Genomic DNA, 27,174 nt, shown 5'->3' with positions numbered 1-27,174 from the left:
ATTATATAGTTATTTTGTTATTCGCTTTTGGATTTTTTTGTTGTTGTTTGTTTCTGCACTTTGGTCGACTGAGATTGCTTTATATGTCCTATATAAATAAAGTTGACATTGACAATGAGAGAGTTTATGTCAGACTTATTAAAACCGCTTCAACAATATATATTGTTTTAACATTTTGTAATAACAGCATCACGGTTGGTTGCCCTTTCAATCCTACTTCTTCTTTTCTGAATCATTATGTTGCTGTTCAAAGGTCACATGTTTTACTGACATATGACCTATGGGGAATTCCCATTGGCAATGTCTGCAGAAACGTAGATGTAAATGTGCATAAAATACATGTCTAAATAGATATATTTTTAAAAAGACCTTTCACAACTTGTACAATATAATAATCAGCCACAGTAAAATAAATAAATAAAAACAGCCCTTCGTTTATCTTTCAAATCAGCTTTAATGTCTACAGTTGTTCAGACCAGAAGCTTCCAAAATATCAACACATTATGTACAAAAATTCTCGCAACCCATCCTCAAAAAGAAAACACCAGTCAACTGTCAACAGTTTGGAGTGTCTATCATCTATACATAAATACACATGAAGTACCAGTTACAATGAAACCTTGCACTCACACAAGCACTGTATTTTAAATACAACAACCAGCACGTTATATACATGTATACATCGGGTCACTGCTCGATCATGCTTGATTGGGTTTCACCATTTTTTTTGGAAGCCCATGACATTCATTGAATATCGTACACACACCCCACTGACTGGTGTGAGGCAGGACACACACATGCATCCATGCACGCACACACACACACATGCACACACACACGCACACACAGCTGCAGCATCATCACATAATTCACAATTAAAATTTCAATTCACAAGAGCCATTGTCCTGCCAGGATTCAAACTGAGCAAATTAGAACATTTCAAGTGCAGTTCATGTATAAAATCTCTATGTGGGTGAATCTGAACTCCAATGCTGAAGCCTTGATGTTCACAATTTAGCCGGCGCCATATTGATGTTTTTGCAAATGGAATTTCACAGACGTCCTCTAGAAACCAGGCCCCGCTAGAGGATGATACCATCTGTCACTGACACTGGTTTCCACCCATGTGTGCTGAGCTTGATCATTTATTTCCCTCGAACTGGGAACTAAATTTACAAAATTGACATTGTGTACAGAAAACCGCATGATTACATCCCCTTTTAATACATCCTCTTTATCAATTCACTTTTCAGTAAATTACAACAGCACGCATTTTCTAATTTTCTCATTATTGGTGTATCTTTCTTTGATATTGTTTTGTTTATTTATCCAGGTTCAGAGCTCTGCACACTGAGGGTCCACAAACTGAATATAATGGGGCCCAATTAAGGGGTTTCCAACCATGGTATCCTTGCCAAAACCAGTTATAGAATTTAAGGGAGTTCTTACAAAACAGAGACCATGATGTCTCATCATCATCATCATCATCATCATTATCAGTGTGGGCAGGCAACATATAAAAAGAGTACTTATTAACAACAGATGCAGATCACATGACACTTGTTCTCCTTAGTCTCTTTAAGATCAAGCTCAATCCAATACAGGTTTTGGCGATAGAGTTTTAAAGGTGGTCAGCTCTCAGCTGCTATATTTGTACATGTATGGACAGTGAGCATGCATACTCTGGTGACAGAGATCTCTCAGACAGTGATGATGATGATGATCCCACAACCTTCACCAACAGGCAAAAGCGGCAAAGAAACAGAAATTGGGAGAGTTGGAAAACAAGTGAGCACGTGGACAGAGAAGAGCACAGATGAAGATGAAGTGTAGGATCCAAGGGAAGCCATGGAGATCAGACACAGCAGGCGCAGGCAGGGGTGAATCAGTCGACACCCAGTTGACAGGAAATGACAGGGAAGAGAAAGATGAGAGCGATTCTCAGAAAGACAAGAAAGAATGTTTTTTTTTTCAAACTGTGTGTCAGTATTCAGAGAGTAATGACTGATATGCCATGTTAGGAATAAAAAAAATCAGAGATACTTCCCCAAAATACAAATGGCAGTCACATTTCAGATCCTTTATATCAGTTGATAATCAGCAGGACAGAATCATATATTCACATTTCTTTATAAAATCCTTTTTTTTTTTACATTTGCATTTGATTGATCATGTATTGATTGATCGTGTATTGGTTCTTTTCAGCTCAAACCCATTCTGCCTGCATGCTGTTCTGACATGAATATGTGGATAATGATACAGCAGTGATGAACTACATCAAATGTGTAGACTCCCCTTTTTAGTGTCGGGCTGGTTCGCCCTGGGACTGGAACGTCCAATCTATGATACATACTCATTAGTCTTCCAGAAGTGTCCAGGATGAGAGAGTCGGCGGTTCAGTTTGGGAAGTTTCTCCAGCATGTCAGACATCAGGGTGAAAGTCGGCCTGTCGTCTGCCTCGAAGGACCAGCATGCAGAGAGGATCTCCTGTTGGGAAACAGGTGGTTTAAAATCTTTGGGCCTTTAGCGAGTGAACAACGAGGCTGCAAAAGCATCAGAAAGCAGTGAATGTTAATGGAAAAGTGAGTGAAGGCTAGAATTAACAACAAAGAGCTACCTCTGTAATTGGGTGTCTACATTTAAAGTCACTTTACAAGTCTACATTATTAGTCTACATTCTCCTTAATGTAAAATTTAACAGGGAAAATGCTAGTGCTGTAAGAGATTAAAAATATAATTAAACCAGAATCAAAGAGACATGCCATTTAACTTGGCTGCTGAAAGAATGAACCAAAGAAAGGGATAGATAGGGATTTTATGACCTTTTAACCTTAATTTTAAAAAGGTGCAACAAAGGTTTTGTATAATGCAAATAAAAATTGGACCTGAGATAGAACCCTGTGGCACTCCAAAGGAAATGGTTTTAACTGTTCCACAACAGAAACAGGGGACTGACTGATCTGTAACTTCAATTGATTTGAATTAATACCTAACAATAACACTTGACCTGAGATGGTAATGATTAACCATTTGCTAATAACAAATAAATAATTAATAACTATGACGGTTTAATTTTGTTAGCCTGTCATTTCTCCAGACCTCACATGTTTTTGGTTAACAGAAGAAAAAGAAGAAGTCAAAGTTGATGGAAACAAATATGACATCTGTCCTGCAAAGCTCTGTGACAACTGCAACTCAGGAGAAGGACAGTGAACAGAAGTATAAAACTTCCTCAGCGACAAACTCTTCTCTGGATGTAAATCTAGTTGACTGGTGGTAAAAGAATGCACTCAATCAATGATTAACCTAACTATTGCATGAAAATGCATGAAGTTTGCAACCGTAACACGAATGATTTATGCTGGTGATCATGATTAATGGAGTCATTAAATATAAGATTAATCACCACAAAATTATATTAAATACTGTGGATGTGAATAGAATTTATCTAATCAGTACTAAAATACAAATACAATAATTGTATTGTATTTGTTTTTCAAAGAAATAGAAATATTGATAAAGTACGACCATTTATAAATCAACTCCCTTGTTAGCTATGTACCGCAAAGAACACTGCGACCATCCACTGCTGGTTTATTGGCGAGTTCCCACAAGTCAAAAGAAAATTGGCCTGTTACTTACGCTCCTAAACTTTGGAACACACTACCCTTTGATATCAGGGAAGCCAGCTCACTAGAACTTTTTAAAAGACTTAAAACTTGTCTTTTTACTCTAGCCTTCAACTAGCTCCTTTTCATTCCACCCTGTGTTGTGTTTAATTGTTGTATTTGCTTTTTAAATGTTATTTTCCTTTTATTGTGAAACACTTTGAGCTGCAACACTTGTATGAAAGGTGCTATACAAATAGTTAATTATTAGTAGTATTAGTATTATAATGTGTGCTGTGGTTGCAGTTCATAATAAAAATCATCAATTTGGTTAGTCTAAAGTTAAGTACGGGCTTAAAGATGACAATAAATGATGAGGCTTGTTCCTCTGCGATGTTAGCAGACCCACCGTAACCTCCTTCCCCAGATTGGCATCTGTCAGCACATTCTTCATGCCCACACCGCTGCCAACGAGCCAGATTTTAGCTTCCACAGGTTGGTTGGTGATTGGCCAGTCTCCAACCTGAAGCTCATACCAGACTGTGCTGAAAGTGACAGGACACAAACGTCAGAGTCAGAGAACAGTCAGCTAAATAACTGTGCAGATGTGCCAGATTCTTTTTCATTCACTTTCTGTCATAAGTGACCCACATGGATCATAAAGCTTTCAGAGAACATGGACTTACACAATTTTAGAATAAGTGTGGTTGCATTTTCTCAACCCATGTGAATTTCCCATTTAATGAATGTATTTATTTATCTGATTTAACCATTTTTTGTTTCTTTGAAGGGATTTTATTCTGAATTACCACATGAAACCAAACTATAGACTATACTATAAAGAGAGTATAATTACTTCCCTACACTACACCTTGCCTCCACCTGTCTCCTCCTTTCTCTCCTGCTGCAGCAGGAGTACACCTGCTTCCAATCCACTCATCAGCCCAGCCTTTATATTTCCTGTTCCTCAGTCACCACCAGATGGTAACAGACAACTCTGTGCTAATGTCACAGCGCTCCTGGAAAACATTGTTGACTGTAGTGTCTACTTGCTGCTTGTATTTCCTTTTTTTTATTCATTCCTGTGTTCTCCTGGACACAGGAGAACACAGGACATGACGCATTACATGACGCTTATCCTCACTGCTGTTTGGGACTGATCGCCACCTCTGCTACCGGTACCTCAACTACTTCCCTGACGTTAGTTAACCTTTCCCTTTTTGAATAAACAGTTAAAAAGTGCCACATCTCCTTGCCTGCCTGCTATTGGGTCCTAAATTGATTTTCTCCTGATTAGTAGAAATAAAGGACAGGAAAATGGTCTCTTACAACATACTGAAGTTCTGAAATGTTTTATCTGGTGTGTTTCTTATTCGAGAAATTGTTCTTCTATACAACCTCTTCTCCTGTAACTTTCTAGAAGCCCAACCTTACACGACCCAACGTTCCATAACTGTCCCTAAAGAATTACAAACTTACTTTCTAGGACCAAATCTTCAAAAGGCCAATGTGACCCAACATTCTGGAACTAAAATACAATATTAAACATTCCAAACTGTGATACAAAAATCTTGAATCCTAACTTTAAAGTGCCAGTGTAGAACATCTGTGAATAATTATCAAAACACTGCCAACTAGTACATCTTTTCGTGGTTGATTCAAACAAATAAGTAACAACCACAGAAAAAAAATCAAACTATATTTCAGTGCTTCTGTTACATTTGAAACTATGCATAACTTGAGTGTTGCTGTTTAAGTGGAATAAAGACTGGTCAGTACCCAAAGGCATAGATATCGGCAGCTTTGGAAAAAGGCAGCTGGTCCTCATCCACCTCTGGACTCATCTTACGGACAATCTCTGGAGCCAGGTAGTGAATCCAGCCGTGGGGTATCCGCAACACATTATTCCGTCTAAATGCATTGAAAACAAACATTTAAGATAACAATTCATACAGACATACAGAGTGATTTTTTTTATTTTAACTTTACCCTTATTTTACTCCTACCTGCCTTCTTCTACCACTCCAGACATCCCAAATAGGCCAAAGTCTGTGATGACTACCCTGTTTGTGTCATAGAATACGTTCTTAGACTTCAGATCCTTATGAATGATGCCTTTGGCATGGAGATAACCCATTCCCTGCCGAAAAGAGGGATTTTAGTCAACATATCTCATTTATACTTTCATTCTTGAGAGTGGGTGATGAGCGGATTCATGGCTGAGTAACACCTTCACATATACATTTACTCACAGTGCACACAATCAACAATTTTAGTCGCCAACCAGTTTCCCTGGAATTCTCTATGTTGGAGACAGTTCAAAAATCAACATAAGCTAATAAATGCAAGTTAACCTCTGGATGAATGTACCTCCTTTCTGAATATATTTCAGAGAAGAAAATATCACTGCCTATGATAACGGGCCCACGGTTGGTGTAGTGGTTAGCACTCTCGCCTTTGCAGCAAGAAAGTTCCTGGGTTCAAACCCCGGTTGGAACAACTTTGAGCCCCAGTTGGAACAAGAGCCTTTCTGCAAGGAGATTGCATGTTCTCCCCGTGTATGCATGGGTTGTCTACGGGTACTCCGGATTCCTCCCACAGTTCGAAAAAAAAAAAAAAAAAAATTGCGATGAATGTATGTATGAATGGTGGTGGTGGTCGGAGGGGCCGTTTGGTGCACATTGGCAGCCACGCTTCCGTCAGTCATGCTCCAGAGCAGCTGTGGCTACACGAGCTTACCATCACTCGTGAGAAAGTGTTAATAATGGCCAATTTGTAAAGTGCTTTGGGTGTCTAGAAATGCGCTCTAGAAATGTAATGAATAATAATATAATAATAACAACATTGAACACTGTATGAAAAATACTTTCAGATTTAAATTATTTCTCCTATGTGTATTATTTAACCATTCAGTTTAATTTGCCAATGTCTTTCCTTGACTCCTACCATAGGATTCTCGCTACCTCAACAACCTCAACCCTACAATCAATAAAAAGCACTTTGCATGAGAAGACAATGATTATTATTGCTTTATTATATCCAACAACAGAATCCCTCATCTGTCCTATCTGCCTTTGATCTGATCTTTACATGTGCATAGATCAGCCATGTGAATCCTGCTGGTTGGTCAGTGGGTGGTGGAGTAACTACAGTTGGCATCTGTAATTGTCTGTGATGGGTTTTTCAGAATTTGCATTGCCTTTGCTGTCAATGTCTGTCTCAAAGTTCAGTAATTCCTTCATAGTCTAACACTTTATCCTCCACATGAGAGTCACGGGCAGCTGGTGCCAATCACAGTTGACAAAGGGTGACAGGCGGGGTGGACAGGTCATGAAAGAAATGAAAATTGCCACTCTATGGTGAAAACAACCCATGTGTAATTATCACACACGTGTCATAGCTTCTCAAACATTTACCTTCCTTCACCTTAACCTTCAAACACCTATGTCATCAATACTCTTGCCTTTGATATGATTAAATGTGTTGATGTCATCAGAGTGGAAAAGGCAGCACTGCAACATTACATCAACTGCCACAAATCACCAAAGAAAAATAAATCTGGTTTTGTATTACCATACACAGGAGGATGACGCTCAATTGGGGAATAGGTAATGTGAAGTATGGGGGGAAAAAAATACAGAAAAACCCAAAGTATCAGAATGTGAAAACCACGTTGGATACAGGAGCCAGCCTTTCACAATATATGGAACGGCTTGAGGAGAGGAGACTGTATTTCAAGTTTCGTAAAGATGAATTATTCAAGCGGTTAAAGGTGACGACATTAGCACAAATGATCATTCAGGCATCCTCTGTGTCAGACGTGAACGAGATTGTGACAGACGGTGACTCACACGGAGTCAAAGATGCAAAACTGCGGTGTCATTTCAGTCACCAGGATGTAAGAAACACCAGGGACACTGAGCAGCTGCGGAACACTGCAAAATCAACACAGTTTGGTGTGTTCAGCTGTGGGAGAGACATGAGCCCCGAGAGCGAGGAGTCAGAGATTGAGCTGGCGGACAGACCCTATCCCAACTGCCCCTACATGCTGCTGGATGTACGGGACCGAGATGATTACAACCGCTGTCACATCATTGGTGCATACAGTTTTCCACTTCGCATGCTATTTCAACAGGAGGGAATCAAAGAAATGTGGGCATATAAAAATGTACCAGGGAAAATGATAATTTTGTATGATGAGGACGAGAGTGCTGCCAGTCAGGCGGCCACCATCATGTGCCAACGAGGATTTGACAATGTCTTCATGCTGTCTGGAGGTCTCAAGATAATCTCAAAGAAATTTCCAGAAGGGATGACGACGGGCTCCATGCCAACATCCCATTTGTCCTCGTCCACTTCCTCGTGTATGTCCTCGTTCACATCCTCAAAAAGGAGAAAGAATTTGCAGCAGCAGCAGCAGCAGGTGATACAGACAGCAGTGATACAGACAGCAGAGAGCAGGAGGCGGTTTACATCACATGAGCTGTCCAAGATCCAGCAGCAACTGGAGGAAATCAGCTCCCAATCTAGAGTGTGTAGAGTTGGAAGTCAATCAAGCTCTGGCGTTCAAAGCAATAGACACTCGAAACTGTCTGGCCGCACGTCAACCATCCGCTCCCAGTCTGGAGTGTCCAGAACCGAAAGTCAACAGACTTCCATGGTTCAAATCAGGAGACCCTGGAAATAACCCCACCAACCCTCAGCCACACAGATGAACACACAACACTTCATGACTTTTCAAGTCAAAAGGTTGTCATTCAAGTCATTGAGGCAGTGCTGCTAAATTAAGTCCAAGAGGAGTTGCAAGTCTATTGATTTTGTAAAGTCAAGTCTCAAGCAGAAAAAAACTGTAACTTAAGTCTGACTCGAGTGAATCATGTGACTCAAGTCCTGTCCGTGGTAGGAAGCGTAAAAGACAACCAATGACAGACAGACATACAGAGATGTTCTGACAGACAGACAGACGTACAGATACCGCTTACTGCTTACCTTGACTATGTCCTGTGCAATCTGTCTGGTTTTATTGATGTCCAGCATGTGACCTCTTTCTCTCACAACAGAGAACAAAGTCAAACCTTTGCAGAAACTATAAAACAAAACACATGACATATTACTGAAAAACACATAAGAGCATATCAAAAAATGAAGTATGCATTGTTGATATCAGCTGAAAAAGGCAAGAGGCCACTGCATATACTACGACTACTAATAGTAATAATACCAAACAAAAAAACAATTGCAAATGTTGACTCAGCATTATCAGAGGTGTGTTGTCTCAGAGGAGAAAGTGTCTTTTTTTTTAATTCTGAAAAATCACCTGGTGATGATGGCGAGGTGGGGCGGGGCCAGGCAGGCGCCCATGAACAGGACCACATTTTCGTGCCTGGTCTGCCTGTAATTCATCACCTCCTTCTTGAAGAGCTTCAGGTGATCCTGGTTGTTGCCGTCAATCTCCATTAGGCGTATGGCCACCTCACCGTGCCAGCGACCCTTATGCACCTTTCCCCAGCGACCCTGGACAGTCACAAAGACAAATGTGTCAGCTGTGTTGGACGAAGACACTGTTAGTCTACGTCTACTTTATCTCCATCCTCACCTTGCCAATAAGCTCTCCCAGTTCCAGCTGCTCATACGGGATGTCCCACTCCTGCAGGTAGACGCTGGTCTGGCTGGCTTTACGACAGATCTGGCCCCTCCAGCGACCAGCGGTCCCACGGCGACATATGGAGGACGGCAGGTCCTCCAGCTCATCTTCATCATACTCCTCGGCAGCATAACTATTTTTAACGTTGCTCTGGTCAGCTGCTTCCTCGTCCTCAGCTGGGTAGTCTTCCTCTACCCCCTCCTGCTGGGACAAATAGCAGAATAAAGGGAAATTGCCTGACGGACAAAAACAATGTCCATATGTCTGGTCAACTTTGTGTGTCTGTAATTCTTTATTTTGTTATGCTACAAGATGTGTTAGGATTATTTCTCACTTTCCAGCCTTGCTTTGTGACAATGAGGCAACATCGGCCAACACTTAATTGTCGCTCACAAAACTTCTGTGAAAGTTTCAGTCACCATACTTTGTATCTCCTGACCATCAGTATATCATTCTGTCAACATGTTTGTATCTACTGTATATTTGGGTTCATTTTTCTTTATTTGGAGGCAACAATTTAGAATTTTGCTTTACTTTGAGGACAACAGGAGCTCAAGGAATGGAGGTAGTGCTTTGCTTGTTACAATCAAGAGAGTAACACAGCATGTTTTAGACCATCATTTCAATAACATCAACATGAACATGGTGCCTATAATCACACAAACAATATTATCCTATTATACTTCCTCTGATGATTATGAGTATTAGGCCCAAAGTCGTAATATTAAAGACGTCATAATATTACGAGACGAAACTCATCATTTTATGACAATAAAGTAATATTAAAAAAAATATATCGTAGACGATATGGTACATTGGTTACACAAAAATGGAAAATATGCTGCACTGTTGTGCACTAGCAGGACATACTTATGTATAATACATAAGCACATCCTTTGACAAACAGCATTGTCAAAAATGTATGTAACAAAGGAAGAACTAATCACTTCTCTTTGGTCACAGTTAATACTCACCCCTCCATGTTCTGTGGATGGGAGCTGTGTCTCAATGACGGCCACCTGTGAGGCTCTGTAAGGAAAACCATGATGTGTTTTAAACGTCACTATATGTAAGAAATTATGATATTAAGGCATGAAATGACCATGATGGTAGACCATAGATTAAGGGAAAATTGAACGCACTGATGGACCATTACTAAAGCAGGGTTAAATTATCAAAAAATTACATTTTGGCAGATTTATTTATTAATAACACAATAATGGTTCATATATGTGCTTTAGAATTGTTTCAGAAATGTGTTGAGGATCTCTTTCAGTGTAAAGAGTAATTTGCCAGTGCCCTCTGGTGGCTAACATAAAACACACACATTTGGAATCTTGTTTTTGTTGGAGTCTGTGTATCAGTGCTGGTGTCTCTTACCCAGAGTCATTGTGGCTGCTTGAATGTGGAACAGCAGCACTCATGGAAACAGGGACATCTGTTGGAAAACAACATTTAATTCATGGACAAACAGTCTAACCTCACGAGCAGAGAGGTCTGCCCCTTTGTGGAGTTTAGGCACCTGATTGGTTAAAGTGTTGTGGGAAACCATGTCTCCATACTTTAGCATCTGTAAACACAATCTATCCTCAGGATAGATCAGAGACCTCCTCCTCCGCTGAAATATTCTGACCTATGAACACTGATTGTGAAACGATTTTCTTTGTTTAATGGTTAAAATTAGAGTTGATTAATTGTTTTAACCAATCAAGCAGCTCTGATGTGATATTTTACAACCTGTAGGCAGTGGTAAACACTGGATCCAATAGTGCCCAGTGGCTGAACTGCTTCAATCACACATAATATGTGGTGGACACTAAATTGACCATATTATGGTCAATTTAGTGTCCACCTCGCATGTAAACCTCACTGGCTAAATAACACACAAATTATGGATTAATGGCTATATTTGCTCATTTAAGTGCTTGTTTGTGTCTGTATGTGATTTTATTGCAATGATTAATAACATAGACAACTTTCTAAAGAGTCCATGAAACAAAAGGATGGTGAACATTGTTGGATCCATGAACTCTCCAGAGCATGAGGCCTGGTGAGTGTAATGCAGAGTCCACGGCATGTTGAGCTTAGAGGTGCCTTCAATTAACCTTGTGAAATCCATTACTTCTGCAATCACACATTAGTCCTCTAACCAAATGTGTGAGACAGATGTGTTCAAGGATACTTGTCATTTTCATCACTTCTGCAGTCCTCTAAACTGATGCTGCCACCTTGTGTTAATGGGAGCACAGCTATTTAGGTAATTACAGTAACTAGGAAAGAAGTATGGAAATGCATACAAAAAAAAACTTTAAAATTTTTATCTTGTTAAGAAATATTGTTAAAGCAAATTGTCTTGAAATATCATTGACACTGACTTTTTTCTTTTCATTTCTGACACAATGGTGAAGTGTATCAGATCAGACGGTAATGTCAGGTGAGAACCGATTCACTTAGCGCAGTCCACTTGTGATCAGATCAATTATGAATCGATGTTAATACCAGGTCTGAAAATGAATGGAGCTTGAGTGACAACAGTGAGTGACAGGCTGCTGACCTGGGAAGTTGAAGCGATTGTCGCTGGAGCCCCGTGGAGAAGGGTTGGCAGGGGGGGTGGCGCTGACGCTTGGGGGGTTACTCTGCTGCAGATGTGCAGGGGAGGAGGGTGTGGAGGAGGTGGCTGATGACGGGTTACTGCTGGAATCCAGCTGGTTTAAAGTGGCGGGAGGCTCCTGTGAACACACACACACACACACAGTGTATTTCCAGTGCATTGACGTCATCTCAGTCCTACATTTCTAATCTTCATCTAATCAGTCGTCTTCAGGTAGTAAAAGCTGTTCTCACCCTTTTGTTTATTGCCTTTGGTAAAGTGCCATATTGCAGTGGGATCTCTGCTGTGTGATCGATCCGATTATTGATATCTGAGGGCACTGATTCTGCCCTGCGCATCCTTGGCACTGCAAGTCAGATTCAAGAATTACAACATTTCACATGGAAAGATACAGAAATAATTATCTTTTTTGTTTACACATCTCAGGGGAAAATAATCTGAGAAAATGCATCATTTTCACAAATGAAACATGCACACAGACACATAAAGACACACAAATCACTGACTCATGATTAATGAGCCTCATGTTTAGGTCATTAACATTTTGGGGGGAGGCTCTCTGTTCTGAGCCCCTCCCACCAGATGAGCAAGGGCTGCTACACACACTTTGTACGAGACAGGTGACCTGAGGCAATCTCTTCATCTCTGAAACACTCCATCCAGATTGAGAAATGATTTATTGCTGACTTAACTGTTGTTGTTTTGCAGCATCGACACTTGTTGCTAACAGTGGAATGGTGACCTTTCCACCAAAAGGACGTGTATGCCCAGCTGCTTAGCTTCACAACCAATACGAGCACCCTTTCTTTCTCTCAAGACAATCTCTCCATCTCTAAAAATACTCCATTCACATTGAAATATGATTTATTTCATGAATTGTCTGACTTTTTTCCCCTTTTGTTAGGTTGATTTGCAGCATTGACACTTGTTGCCAAAACTGGAATGGCGACCTTTCCACCAGCTGCTTAACAGTACAAGCAACCAGGAGCGCTCACTGTTTCTCTGAACAGTCCTGTGATTGGTCAAATTCTGGGAACAGAGTCTAGAGGAGGTGCAGAAGTCTAGTTCTGACTCAGATCACTTTAGGTTATTATTATTATTGTTATTATGTAATGCACCTGCTATCTGCTGAAGATGACTGGCTCAAATGTTGATTTAAATCCACCATAGTTCAAACTAAAAAAAAAAATGTGTTGAATGTTGCTTACATGTTAGAAATGATATCCGACATGAGGGAGCATCTTTGGTGCATTTGTTGTGGCACTTTAACCTGTGAACAGATGATGTGATGACTTAACATGCATGAACAGACAGACAGTGGAGTGGAGCAGGTTTTATTTGCCGTCTCTTACTTGCAGTGCTTGCACTTTACACCAAACATCATGCTCCTGTGACACACTTGGCACGTCTGTGAGAGCCAAGACTTGGTTGAAAACCTACAAAGGAATTAAAAAAAGCGTTAAAAATCTAAGATACCTTCGACATGCACGCTCCCACTGTTCTGTAGTAGTTAGACCAGTTACTGTTTACACCAAACATAAAACCAGGTGATGTTCAGTATCTGTCTGCAAGTGCAGACAGGTTTCAGGTTCTACCGCTGCATCTTTGCATTAATGGCATTTAACTTATGACAAACTGTGTGACCTTTGTTTTTAAGCTGTCTCAGGAAGTGTTTATGTATCAGTTTCATTAAGAATGATTCTTAAATAGCGCTTCATATTTATGTCTGTTACAGGATACACTTCATTCTGGCTATTTTACCTTTAATGTTGTTTAGTGTACTGCATTAGTTTGGCCCTGTGGAGAAAAAAGTTGCCCACTCCTGATTTAGTCTATTTCTGTGACTGAGAGCTGAAGGAGGGTGTGGTGGGCTAAAGTGCAGATTACACACAATACATGACCTTTATTTTTATCAGGTCTGTCCAACTCTGTGCATCTTAGACAAAACATATGGTTTTGTTTAATTTTAGAACTCAGATTCTACAACTTCCTATGGTACCACCTCAGGGCAGATGGTGACCCTGAGACAATATTGCTGAGCTAAACAATAATTGATAAATGCAGGTTAAACACCACATTAAACAGTGATGGCGACCTTCTGAAAGACAGTGGAGAAAATATTGTAGTTGTGACCTTCACTTTCCAGCAGGTTTGTGAGAAAAACAGGCCACAAAATGAAACCCAATTTATTTTTATCATGCAGTTGATGAAGACTGATATGAAAACATTCACTTTGTTTGGTAAAATAAACAGCGGTTCAGACACCGAGCACTCTGCATTGTTCAGATTCCTGGTTTCTTATAAAACCACAGCACTGAGTCCACAGTGGTTCATCGCAGTGGGCTCAGTGTGACAGCTCAGCGAGTCATGCTGTCTGTTCCTGGTCGACTATCATAGGGAGTTCACAGGAAACCACAGCAATGATAGCGGAACATTCCAAAATAGTTTGTGGGGGTGTTTGTTTGTAGAAGCAACACACAGCAAATTTGTCCTTGTGGGTTCATCTTGGCCAGTGACACAAACAATTGATAAAAGTAGTTTTTATTTAAAAGCTGTTGTGGTTCATGTCAGAGAGGCAAATTTACTGTTGTGGTTAAAGGGATAGTTCAGGTTTTTTGTAAAGTTTGGTTGTTTGAGGTCCTGACTCATCATTACTGACTGACTGCACCACTGTTTTGAAACAGCCTGCGACACAGAAACACACTCATTTATAACATGGCTGCCAGTAGAGACAGAAGAAAGAACAGGTTTCAGCCAGATAAGGAAGAGCTCACCATATGCCTGATTAAGTCTTTGATAGGTTAATGACACACAAGTTGTTAGTCTACTGCTACCTCCATCATTGAGATCAAAGGTGTTTTGATTTATTAATGATAAATCCATTATTCTGATTTACTGAAAAGACAAATACTTAACAAACAGAGAAGCATATTAAGATATAGACTTCAGCAGAAGTCATAAAAGTTTCTCCTTGATCTACAATCAGAGCCCAGAGAGTGAGAGGCCCATGTCACTGAGCAAACATTAAGAATCACTAGTCAGAATGGCTGTGGAAGGGGTCTGCCCCTCCAGGCCGTACTTTCACACCCCTTTGTTTAAGGTATCAGGGACAAACCCCCCCTCCCAGAAGTATTGTGCAGGATGTTGTAGTTAGGTGCAAGTTTAGTCTAGACATCATAATTTGAATACACAAAAGGACCTGCTAGCTTGTGTTAGGAAAGGCTCTAGCTCTGAGACAAAGAAATTGAATTTGCCATTACACAGACAGCTGCTTCAGGCATTCGAATATATTATTATGATTAACTTTCACACTTATGCTCTTTTGTATTCTTTGAGTGTAGACAAGGCAGGGCAGGAGATCAGTAGGTATCACAGTGACTAACCTGTGTGTTATGGCCAGGCCAATGTCTCTCCTCATAGTCTGAGGGGAACCTCTGGTCATTGTCATATCTGTGCAGAGCAAAAACAGCACACGATGGAAACAGGAAACACAGAAGCATCGTTAGAGCAGAAATTCAGCCACAGTGTCTTAACGAGGACTCACTGTCCAGCAGGTTGGGGACAGCGGACATTGTGTATGGTGCAGAGGCCGGAACAGGACCCGGTGTTCTGGCAGATAGCAGCGGCGAGCGTAGTGCAGAATCCTCAGGACTGTTCCCGCTGCCGTTGATCTGAATGACAGCCAACACTTTGTTCTTCTTACAAATTCTACACAGCAGGAGAGGAAAGAGAGCACTTACTGCAAGATCTAAGATACTGTAGTCCACCTCATCCTGTGACAGTCACAGTTCAGCTGCACTAAAAAAACAACTGATGTGTCATCATCAGCACAAGGTAAACCCTGTTGTGATAGTCATTAGAAACATTCACCTTGTTGCAAATTTAATTGAAATTAATCACAAACTTGTCCATTGTTAACTTGATTAATCACATATTTTATCTGTTCTAAATGTTAATTAATAATTTTTCATTCTCTGTTGGAGTGAACAATGTGTTTGCTTAATGCAAATATGTTCATTAGCCATTGTTGGATTAGTCCATTCTGTGCTGATAATTAATGCAAATATAAATCTTACATATGGTTATTTCTGCAGTCTTTTTAACGATCAGTGTGTAACTTCATTCCTTAACCTAAGGCTCTGCTTGAAACATTTGTTTAACCTCACTCATGTTTAACAATAGTTTCTTAACCTAAAGGCAACTGCAGTTTCACTTTATTAGCATAGCTGTTATGCTCTGCCTTCCTTCCATCAGTCGTGATGCCAAATGCATCACTGTCTCCACAGACAGAAAAGTAGAGTAGAGCTGATAAAGTTAAATCAGTATAGTGTGAAATCATTGGGTTGAATGTGATGGACGTTTTCTTATATTTAAAAGTTACATACTACAATTTTAATTGTGGGGTTTGAGATGCCAAGAGAATAGCAAGGATGGTACAACAGAAATGTTCATAAAATTCAGTTTGTTTGTTAATTTACATGGAAATCCATCCATCCATTATCTACGGCTAGTTGAATTCTAAAACCCACTTGTTGGAGGTGGGCTCTTCGATGCGGTTGGCGAGCTGCGACTCATGACTCTTGCTCCTCGTTAGTGCAATGTTGGGGAAGAGCTGCAGCAATTTGCGAGGAGGTGGAGGAGATGTGTGAGATTGCCTTGCGGTGCGCGCCTTTGACATCTGAGTGGCTGGAGGGGTGACTGGCTCCGGGGTGAAGACGTCAGTTGCTTCATCTGGCGTTATGCACAGTCTTTGGTCATGTGAACAAGGTGCCACTGAAATGGAGATGGAGGGGCCTCGGCGGCTGACAGGCTGCAGGGGTAATGAGTTAGTGGAAGAGAAGACATCACTCTCTTGCTGGAGGTCGGACCTATAGGCGCCCGAGTCAGGCTTCATGTCACCTCCTGCAGTCAAAGAGGAAAGGGCTCATATTAAAGATGCAAAAGACATGACAAACTTTGTGGCACAGCATTTTCTCTCACAAAACCAAATCCTGGTGGCAATGACAATAAACTAGCAATAGCAAGACGACTGCTATAACCGATAACTTTACAATATATTTGCTGCTTTATTTCACCATTAGACAGCCTTGTTTGTAAACCACTCATTCTCTCAGAACAAAAGCCACAGAGAACATAAGCATTTGTAGCTCACAGGACCACAGCCGCGGGTCTACTGTTGCTTCTTTTGGTAAGTTTGTGTCACAACACATTTGAGCTCCCTGATATAGGCAGCAGTGGACCACCAACTCTAGTGAATCAGGATTTTCTTGTGCGCCTGTGTTCACCTGCTTCTTGGAGACAACAGTGCCCATGACCTCACAGAGTTGGTGCTGATAATGTGTCAGTCCGTCATACAACAAATATGAACAATCCCTGCAGGAATGTGACTTGGGCAATTACTTTTGGCTTATAACCACTTCTATGTAAATCATAAATGTGAATCATTCTTTTACTACAGCTATTATGCTATTATGTTTCAAATCAGTGATTCAAAACAACAGCAGTAAATCCATCCATCCATCCATTATCTACCCTACCGCTTTATCCTTTATCCTAGCTGACATAGGGCGATAGGCGGGGTACACCCTGGACAGTTCGCCAGTCTATCACAGGGCCACATATAGAGACAAACAACCATTCACTCACGCTCTCACACCTACAGTCAATTTAGAGTGACCAGTTCAGCTAATCCCCATATTGCATGTTTTTGGACTGTGGGAAGAAGCCAGAGAACATGCAAACTGCATGCATGCAGAAAGGCCCTTTCCAATGAGAGATTAAGATATTATAAAATTAGCATCATTACAATGAGAGAAGTTGAGATTATGAATGACTGCTTGTTTTTGAAGCAGTTGCAGTCATTGATGCTTTCACATCATGCCGGGCCAGCTAAGTGTTCTCACCTGTTTCATCCGCACTCTTCAGGCAGGAAAGGGCGGCAGTGAGGCGGGAACGATCCTCTGAGTTTGAGCCCAGGCGTCTCATCGTGTCCTGCAGCTCAGGGCTGGACGTCTGCAGCACGCAGTCCACTGAGGGCTTCCTTGTTGCAGCCTGTAGGAGGACAAGCAGGACATCTCCATCACTGATTTACAACACACAATTGCAACAAGCAAAGCTATTATTACTTTAATCAGCAGGATATTGTGTCTACTCAGTGTGATTATGAGCGTTAACACCAAAGTCTGTGTGCTTCTTTTCCCTGTTTATAACCATAAATGCCCTAAAATAGTACCAGTCCTTGCACATAAGTTCAATAAATCAAATGTGATCTGATAATACATCAATCATAACCAGTGGGACCTTTAGTTGTTTCAATTATCTTCACATAACAAAAGTGTAAAGTGGGTTGAAATTGGCTCCCACATCTCAGCCCTCAGCTTCAGCACTGATTCCCTACAGGGCTGTGTGCTGAGTCCCATACTCTTAAACCTCTACACCCATTACTGCACCCCCACCCCACACTCTGTAACACCATCATTCAGTCAGCAGATGACACCAATAGCTCATTTCTGAGGGGATGATTTTGCATATTGATATGAGGAATAGCAAATGTTTGGATGGTGCAGGCATAACATCCTGTATTTTTTTAACACTGCCAAAAGAAGCGCTGATCATAGACTTCAGGAAAAAAAATGAAAACAGATAACGGGGATTGTGTTGAGAGTGTCTCATTCTTCAGTCAAATCTGGTTTCTGGGGCACATGGAGGAGACCTAGAGCGCTAACACTACAGCAGAGACTCTACTTCAATATGATCGTCAGTAAAAAACACCTCAAACAGAAACTGCCTGTGGCTCCTTTCACTTCAGCTGCTCCATAGGAAGCACATTATCATAATACCTCTCTGTGTGGTTTGCCAGCCAAACAGCAACAGAGAGGAAAGTGCTCCAATGGGTTGTCACAACCACCCAGAAGATCATCTTTCTCTCCTCCCTGGAAGAACTCTACAGTTCTAGCTGCTTGAAAAGGGTCCAGTACATATAAAAAATACCCCAACCCGAGACTGTTTTTAAACTGTTGCCTTCAGGCAGGCAGTTCAGGTCGATTAAGACTTGAACAAACATTCATTTACTGATATTTATTATTTATTGGTTATTTCTCAGGGCAATGATTGCCAGATGTGAGGCAATTCCTGGTAGAGGAACAAGGTGAGATTTCTCTTAGCTCACATCATAACATGTTATTGTAGGTTCCCATTGACTGGATGCATGTGATCCATACAGTGTTTACAGCCACAGACAGGGACCATCTGTCCACAGCCAACAATGGATGACTATTAGAAAACCAAAAGCATTTTATAGTCTACTGACCATTGAGTGAACTTCACTATTTCTTGAATAGTATGTCAGATTTTCAACATCCTCACTACATTGCATTCAATTGGCAATCAATTGCATTGTCACCTGTGAAAAGGTTCCTCCTCCCTTTTCACCTGCTCATGATCCCTAGAGTAATCAGCCTCGGTGAAGCCACCTGTGGCTGGTTAGCGGAGCATTGGATCAGGCTGATTAGATGTGTGTGAAAATACTAAGACAGACGTTGGAATCATATTTATCTTTAATAGTTCATGTTTACTTTCATAGTAACATAATGATATTTCATTTTTCTGTTGCAGGATAAAGGACATTTGAGTTCTGGCTGTTCTAGTTTACCTATCTTTACCTCATGCAATGGTGCAGTCCGATTAGGGTGGAGCTAGGAGGTGTATAAGAAGCCACTTGGACATTGCGTGATGGGGGAGAGTGTTGCAGCTTATTGTGGGCATGTGTGAAGTCATTTGTTTTGGTCACCTTTGTGGTGCATTGACACTTGTTTACTGAGTCCTTCTTCAAACAAAGCATCAGTTTAATTACCACCAGTGCTGCAGGCCACACTGATTTATGTAGCATTTCTACTGCTAATGTTACATCACCCATATCTGAACTCCTCTTTTAAAGCCTTGAGATTCATGATTTGACTGGTACCGTAGTCAGGCTTTGCAGACCACCTGGACAATACCAACTGTCAGTCATACTGGTGTCATATCATCTATTTTCTCTCAAGATTGGAAGATAATTTACAAAATTGCCGTCATGTTTTATTAAAGAAGATCTGAAACTAGGGGTTGAGTTGACCTAACTTCAAAGGAAAATGTTTACTGGTGTTATAAATCAAGTGGGAACAGCAGACTGTGTCTCTCAGGTGACCAAAAACACACACTGAGTCAAGTGAAACTAACAACATGAAACTGGGTCAGGGTGTGAACGACCTAGATCATACCTCTGGACAGGTAATCAGCTCACAGAGGCCAAATACCTGGAGTTTCCCACCAATCAGAGGCTTCTTGGATGAGGTGAAAATTATCGACTGAGTCCAGTTCTCTATTATCTACACCCCTTAGGGTATAATCTCTTGAATGACTGAGAACCTTCGCAGACAACACTGACATCAGCATCATGATTTGTCATGAAAAAAAGGCTGATGCCAAACATCTTTCTTACACTTTTTAATGTGTTTTTTATTATTATTCTAAGTGCATTGTGATTTATAGAAGAGCTAAGGACTGCTGATAAAAACAGCATTAAAAGCATTAACTGAATTCAAACTGGCACACTGCAGATGAAGAAGAACACCCCTGTCTTTGACATGTACTAACACTGAATATTAGCAAAATTATGATGCTCACCAGTGCAACAAATTTGACATGGCTGAGAGGAGAGTCACTCCTCCTAACCCATTGTTGCAGCTACTTGAGGTAAACTGCTGTAAAGCATCAAAGCAAAACAATCTAAAGCAATGCAAAGAGAGTACGCCACAAATGTTTAATCCAAGTTTCAGATCATTCATGGTTCTCCACTGACCAGAAGATCAGTGGTTTATCCTGCCTTTTATAATGCCTGCCTTCTCAAGTCTTTGTGCCAACGTGGACGAGAGAACATTTTGTGTGGTCATCAAAACTAGACCGTGTAGATCAAGCCCCTACAGGACAACAGAGGTGGCATGTTTATTAGACACAGGAGTGTTGGCTCTCTGTTTACTGTGTTGATACACAAACAGGATTTGTATGATCGAGTCATGGAAGAATACATAACCTCTCGCCTCACCACATAAGTCAAAGTCTGAATACTGCAAAGCAAAGTCTGGATAAGTCAGTGGCATTTTAGGGAAAAGAGCTACACAATTGTTACTTTATTGGTCATTCAGTTCTTTGACTATTTGGAGCAATGTCCTGAGAAGGCTGTCCAAACTTTTGCACCAATTAGTGTTCTCTACGTTTCTCATTGATCTTTTTTCATCCAGGTAAATACCCCAAAAGTGTGTGTTTATATGAAACACAGACTGAAAGCTCTGAAAGGCAGCACAGGTGTGGACTGGGATGTCAGACTATTTCTTCAAATGGTTCAAGAGACAGATAGACAGGAAATAAATCTTACATGTGACACATCGACACAGACATAATTTCCATTGAAAAAGAGTGCTTTGGGTCTGTCAGCAGGTTCAGCCAGGCATTGTTTTCTGAACCTTGATGTAAGACAGATTCCTGGAATCAGCTGGTAGACTGTGAAAACAAGTTTATTCTACACCGCTTCTAATTTACTGGAATGTGTTTTCTCAACCTTGGCTGTGCGTGTGTGTGTGTGCACACGCTCAGTGAAAAGAGTAGTGAAAAGGAATTGCCTAGTATCCAGGGAACTGGCTCTTTTCTACACTATGTCCAGTGTCTGTAGTAAGAGACATGGACAGACAGGGACAACACCTCTGGTCACCTCTAATTACTCTTGGTGGCTGCATGGACAACATGTGAATGGGTGTGATTTTAATTTTTTTTTTTAATTTTTTTTTTTTTTTTTAAAGCACTGCATGTAGAAGTGCTCAGAATATTAAGAGGGAAATAACTTGGAACAATCTTGCAAAGCTATTACCCCAACATAGTCACTGGAAGTCAATTGTCTATGTCTGTGTAGTACTTTTCTAGTCTAGATGGCCACTCAGGTCCTTATAATGGCTGTAGTAGTCTTCCAGGAAGTCAGTCAAGAAATAAGAATTTCTGAATAGTTACCAGAGGGTGATTTCCCTGGTTGCAAAAAGAACTCTGAATGGAAGTGTAGGGGAAAAGGAGCCTTCCTTCTACTTAATTTATATCATCAGTAAATATTTTCCTGAGGAATTAATGGCCTCAATCAGTAGTTTTGGGTCTTCCTCAATAGAACATAATGTTGATTTTGTAAATTATGTTAGAAGTAGATGATAAAGTAGGACACATGAGTGGACACTAGTGTGACTGTGATTGACAGTTGGTATCATCCAATAGTAGCCTGGTTGCAGGTAATGTTTGTGAATGTGTTGTTTGTGTGTCAACGCAGCGCCAACCAAATTGTGAATCTTAAGGCTTCAAAAATGGGAGTGCAGATTCTTATGGGCAACGTCACAACCAGCTGCCACTCAACCAAAACCCTGTGATGCTAACACCATGACAACACATGTTATACATACATACAGACAGACAAAAAATAATAAGTATAATGAAAAAATATACAAAACTGCATCTGTGATGTCAACAGGACCACATTTAGCCATGATGACCCACATCCACACACCCATGCACACATGCTCAAAACAATATGAGTCACACAGGCAAATGACACCATACACCCCCCCCCCCCCCAGTGGTTTAGTTTCATAGATACCAAGCAGAATGCTATATCACAACTTTTTTTACATTCATAAAATTCAGTTAGTGCTGTGTGCAGTGTGGATCTGTACTATTACTAAAAACTACTGTTAAAAAGAAGCTTGAAGATTACAGCGTCTACTGAACATGAGCAGTTGCCAGACAAGAGCTTGCTGTTTCAGAATAAAAGCACCAGTCACTCCAACTCTGATTCAAAATAGGAGTAGTATGTTAATCTACAGGACTTCTGACCTCATCCCAAAGATGATTCTGCTGAAATTAAACTGACGAACATGTGATATGTGTATGATTTGCCCGCATGGTCTAATGTGAAGAAAGTAAACCAAAACCAATCTTTAATGACACGTGTTAAACTGAACACAGTACTGAACTAGAACTCAGCCACAGTCGATAAAAGTTTGAATGAATGGTTACTTTTCAATCTGCCTCCAACTGATTAATTCATTCTCAACTGCTTATCCTTAGAGTCAACTGGAGTCAATTTTAGCTGATCTTGATCGAGAAGCAGAGTACGACCTGGAGAGGTCACCAGCCTTTCACACAGGCTGAGGCTGAGGCAAAAAAAATAATACGCACGTTAGTATCTACGGTCAATTTAGTGCTTCTAATTGACCCGGTCTGCATGTTCTTGGACTGTGGGAGACAACTGGAGTGCCCAGACAAAAACACAGGGGGAACATGCAAACTCCACACATCCACAACCCTGAATCCAGATGAGATTCTAATATGAGACCCTCGGGTTGTAAGGCACCAGAGCAAACCACTTTATCAATGTGCGACCTAGTCCTCATTGATAGACTGTAGATATGATGTTTCTTTTCTACATTAATGTGGATGGCTTCCTCACAACTGTTGTAAAAACAATGCTGAGTTTTTGCAAAGCTGAGGCATACCTTTACCTGAGCAGTGCCTGGGCATGCCTCAGCTGCCTGCGCTGAAAGGAGACTAAAGCCCAAAGTGAAATGAAGAAAACGAGGAGAAGCACTGACAACAAGTTAGGACACTGACTGAGACAGAGCAAACAGGAAAGAAAGACTTTCTTCTTATGCTGTGAATCAGAAAGAGAAACAGCCCAGCCAGTCTTCCTCCAACACTTATTAATGGTTTACCATACAACAGGTTGTACACAGAAACAAACAGTAAAGCAGACCGACTCAATGAGAGGGGTAGAGTCCACTGACAGGCATGTGGTTATGGATATACACCTCGTCTCCACCTAACATGCAAATAGGAATCTGCCCTGAAGCTCAGCTACTGGCAAAACTGATTCACAAGCTACAAACAGCTGAATAAACACAGAAAAAACACACACACACATATATATATATATATATATATATACACACACACAGATACTGTCACTGCCTGAAACTGCAACAATGAGGAAGTGCAGGAAACACCTTTGCTAACGCTTCGTTCTCAGGCTCACACACTCTAAGCTGACAGACAGACACAGCAGAGGTTTGGTGTAGTACGTTACCATGTGGTTGACAGTGTCTGCTCAACACTGAGGCCCCTTGCTCACAATATTCAGCCGCTGTTACAGAGTAATCCATGAGCTCAACAAGCTGCAGGGAAACTGACAGTCAGCCAACAAATCTTCCCAGTCTTGTTATCACACTCCCTGTTTTTTTCTTCTTCCCTCCTTCTAAACTATCCCCTCCCCTCTCTGTCTTTCTCTCTCTCTGTCTCAGCAGGTCTTTCCAGATAGTGAGTGGGCCGGTCAGACTTCCTGACATGCCAATGCTGTGCTTCAGCGACCAGTGGCGACCGCCCGTGGGGCGCCTGACTCCCTCTGGGAAAACTTGGGCTCATTTACTTTGGGATCTTATTTTGGTTACTTTGGTCAGTCTCACAGCTGGGTGTGAAGTTTGTTTAGAGAGCTGGCCTCTAAATATCTGTGGGAACAGATAGTGCAGACTTCTTTCTTTGATTTGTATTTATTTATTTATTATGTAAGCGACTCTGGAGCGGTTTAGTGTATCTGTGTGTGGGTGGGGCTCTAAATCTTCTGTTAGACGGTAAAAGCTGATATTCTAGGAAAACATGTGAGGGCCTGGTGCAATATCAACATGCAGAAACAACATTGCAGCAGAAGCAGCTTGGAAACACTGACCCACAGTCTTTGGACACAGGTAATCTGACTAATGAGTATCATCAATACCATGCACAGATTCCTTACTAAACCAGAGAAAGCATTTAAAAAGCACTGTCACGCCAGCACAGCTCTGGCAAAGTTCCGGGTCCTGGACCTAATTTAGAACAGAAGAGTGCATTCACATTAAAAAATAATTTGGTTCAGAGCCCCCCAATATAAGTTGAATCCGAAAGGAAAACAGAAGAACATACTGACAAAAAGACAAGAGCAAAAGAGAGGAAGACCATGATCTTTACAGGAGACAAAATGTTTGGTGAATGGGCGTCTCCTGAATTCCAGCTCACAGATCCTTGATGTGATCCTCCACGCTGCCTCTGCCATGTTTACTACCACTCACATTGTGCATGAAGTAACACATATGAAACTCCTGTCTCATCACCATCAACTTCTGACACTTAACGTCAAACATGACTTTGGCATTTTTTAATCACATTGTTTCCCTTCTATCTGCCCACATCACATAACTGCCAAACCCCCACCCCCCAATCCCGGAAAAAGCAACCTCCCCAGGCAAAATTATCCTCCTGCACGCAATGGATACATATTTAAAGTGAAAAACAAGAATCTTAATTAAGATCATTATGAATCTTGAGGTCATGAAATGACTGGAAAGGCACCTGTGTGTTTCAAGTCACTTGACACACTAATAGTTTTTCAAGTGAGTAATTATCCTTAAAAAAATTATGAACCATGTAGCTGATTAATCTTCTGGTGGCCAAATTAAAATACTTTGCAGATCTTACAAACTAAAGCTGTAGTAGGCCGATTTGTTTCATGTCATTGATCAATCTGAGAGGTAACACTTCTGTCATATGATAGGCTTTGACCAATCACAGAAGGCACTCCTATTGGCTGCTCAACTACAACTACTCTGTATACAGGTCACTTCATTGGAATTATACATTAGCAGATCATTTTACTCATACCATTCAGAGAAAATACTTGTTACTAAATAGTTTTTAAAAAGCAGAAACTGACAACATTTATCAAACAGTCATTTCAGGTATTTTTCATCAAGTTCGTAGGGGATTTTGATGATAAGCAAACATTTTGTGCTGTACCTGACACTCAACTAATGCACTTACTCAAAAGCCACTGCATGATCTTATCATTAAGCAGAGGAACTGCCTCCAGCTGTAATCACGACTGCCAATCTTTGCCTCTTCATACCATGTGATGAAAAGCTGAAGCCTTGTAAACACTGGAGGAACACTGCTCTTACCAGACCTGGAACTAGAGGCATTTCTCACCTCTTCCAAAGTAATACATGAACAGAAATGCACATGCAAACCAAGGACATGCACATGATAATGACTTATTTTAAACATAACTTAAAAATAACAGTACTGCAACTTCAAACAGATGGCTTAAGTCGTGTTTCCACCGAGAGGGACGGTTCGGTTTGGTACAGCACGATAAAAAGACCCTGTTCATAACAAGAGGTTCAGGTAATACATACCCTTTCCACACTCTGTGTTCCATGATTAATGTCAAACAGTCTTTCCTGATGGCAGTGCTATAGAGTAAATGTGGTGTGGTCACAAAAACCCTTAGAAATCACGTTCAGGGGCCACAAATGTCCTGTTGCCATGGACCAAAACATTGCCATCATTTGGTCCCAGCAGAACACACAAGGCATTTAAGTGAGATGAATGCCACACACATTTATAGCCGCTAACTAATAGCGCCAGCTACGCAGACATGGTCAACAAAAGCTGAGCACCCTGTGTCACCTATTATAACCGTATTCTGCTCAGTGACCAAACATTCCTGCTGCGTGAGTCAGTGGGAAGCACAATGCAGCTCACACAGTGATCATGGGAAAACGGTCAGTGCTGGACAACAAACCAGGACACAGTGTGCAGCAGCTCCAGCCTGAATCAGTGAAACTAACAGCAGTGACACATGAACTATTAAAGCAATTTGCAAAATTGAGCTCAACAATTTAAGAGTGTTTATTACAGTCTGAGATGTGATGTGACAAACCAGCTTTACTTGAAAGGAGAGTTCAGTGGTAGAGTGTAACTGTGTTCTTCACAGCAGGTGCAGCGTGAGTCAACCCTGTCTCACAAAATTATGCTCACACACACAATCTCAAATTACTTTTATGTGTGTGTTTTTTTTGTTTGATTTTACATAACAGGGAGTATATTTTATTAGTAATCACTCAAATATCTATAGTGTTGTAGTTTTTCTTACTTCAACTTGTTTTGTAATTCTCAATTCTCACACGAGTGATGACAACAAACATCCCATATCCGTATATCTTCAAAGGAATAGCAGAATATGCAATATTTGTTATAACTTGAGCCTTAACATTCAATGTGTTTTTTGTGGAGAAAATGTGAACTAGGGCTGAACAATTAATAGAGATGTATTCCAAATACGCAAATAACGCAATATGGCGATATTTCTAGAGAGCCAACATGTGTGTAAAATTGCACCATACAAATATCTGCACACATATCACATAGTAATCATT

General features: G+C 40.8%; 2 protein-coding genes across 2 annotated transcripts; one reads left to right on the top strand and one right to left on the bottom strand.

Moving 5' to 3' along the window:
* Positions 1-441: 441 nt before the first annotated feature.
* On the bottom strand, positions 442-24,090 carry LOC310925388 (kinase suppressor of Ras 1-like; the record flags this gene model as incomplete). Its single annotated transcript, XM_083887336.1, is given in 20 exon segments — positions 442-1,732; positions 2,354-2,487; positions 4,018-4,153; positions 5,388-5,519; positions 5,615-5,748; positions 8,598-8,694; positions 8,926-9,122; positions 9,205-9,453; positions 10,227-10,281; positions 10,633-10,690; positions 11,807-11,981; positions 12,097-12,209; positions 13,072-13,133; positions 13,216-13,299; positions 15,247-15,313; positions 15,408-15,571; positions 16,393-16,765; positions 17,767-17,914; positions 24,015-24,035; positions 24,037-24,090. Coding segments are annotated over 20 exon segments (2,547 nt in total). The 3' UTR covers positions 442-1,638.
* Positions 7,399-8,295, top strand: LOC310924551 (centrosomal protein of 41 kDa-like; the record flags this gene model as incomplete). The annotated part of the gene is made up of 1 exon (XM_083886333.1): positions 7,399-8,295. The coding sequence occupies one exon, from the start codon at positions 7,399-7,401 to the stop codon at positions 8,293-8,295; it is 897 nt and encodes a 298-aa protein (XP_083742459.1).
* Positions 24,091-27,174: the final 3,084 nt, after the last annotated feature.

Source organism: Microchirus variegatus (genome assembly GCF_963457635.1).
Source record: "Microchirus variegatus genome assembly, chromosome: 3".
Taxonomy (NCBI): Eukaryota; Metazoa; Chordata; class Actinopteri; order Pleuronectiformes; family Soleidae; genus Microchirus; species Microchirus variegatus.
The sequence above is the reverse complement of the archived record's forward strand: the minus strand, read 5'-3'. Positions and strand labels throughout refer to the sequence as shown.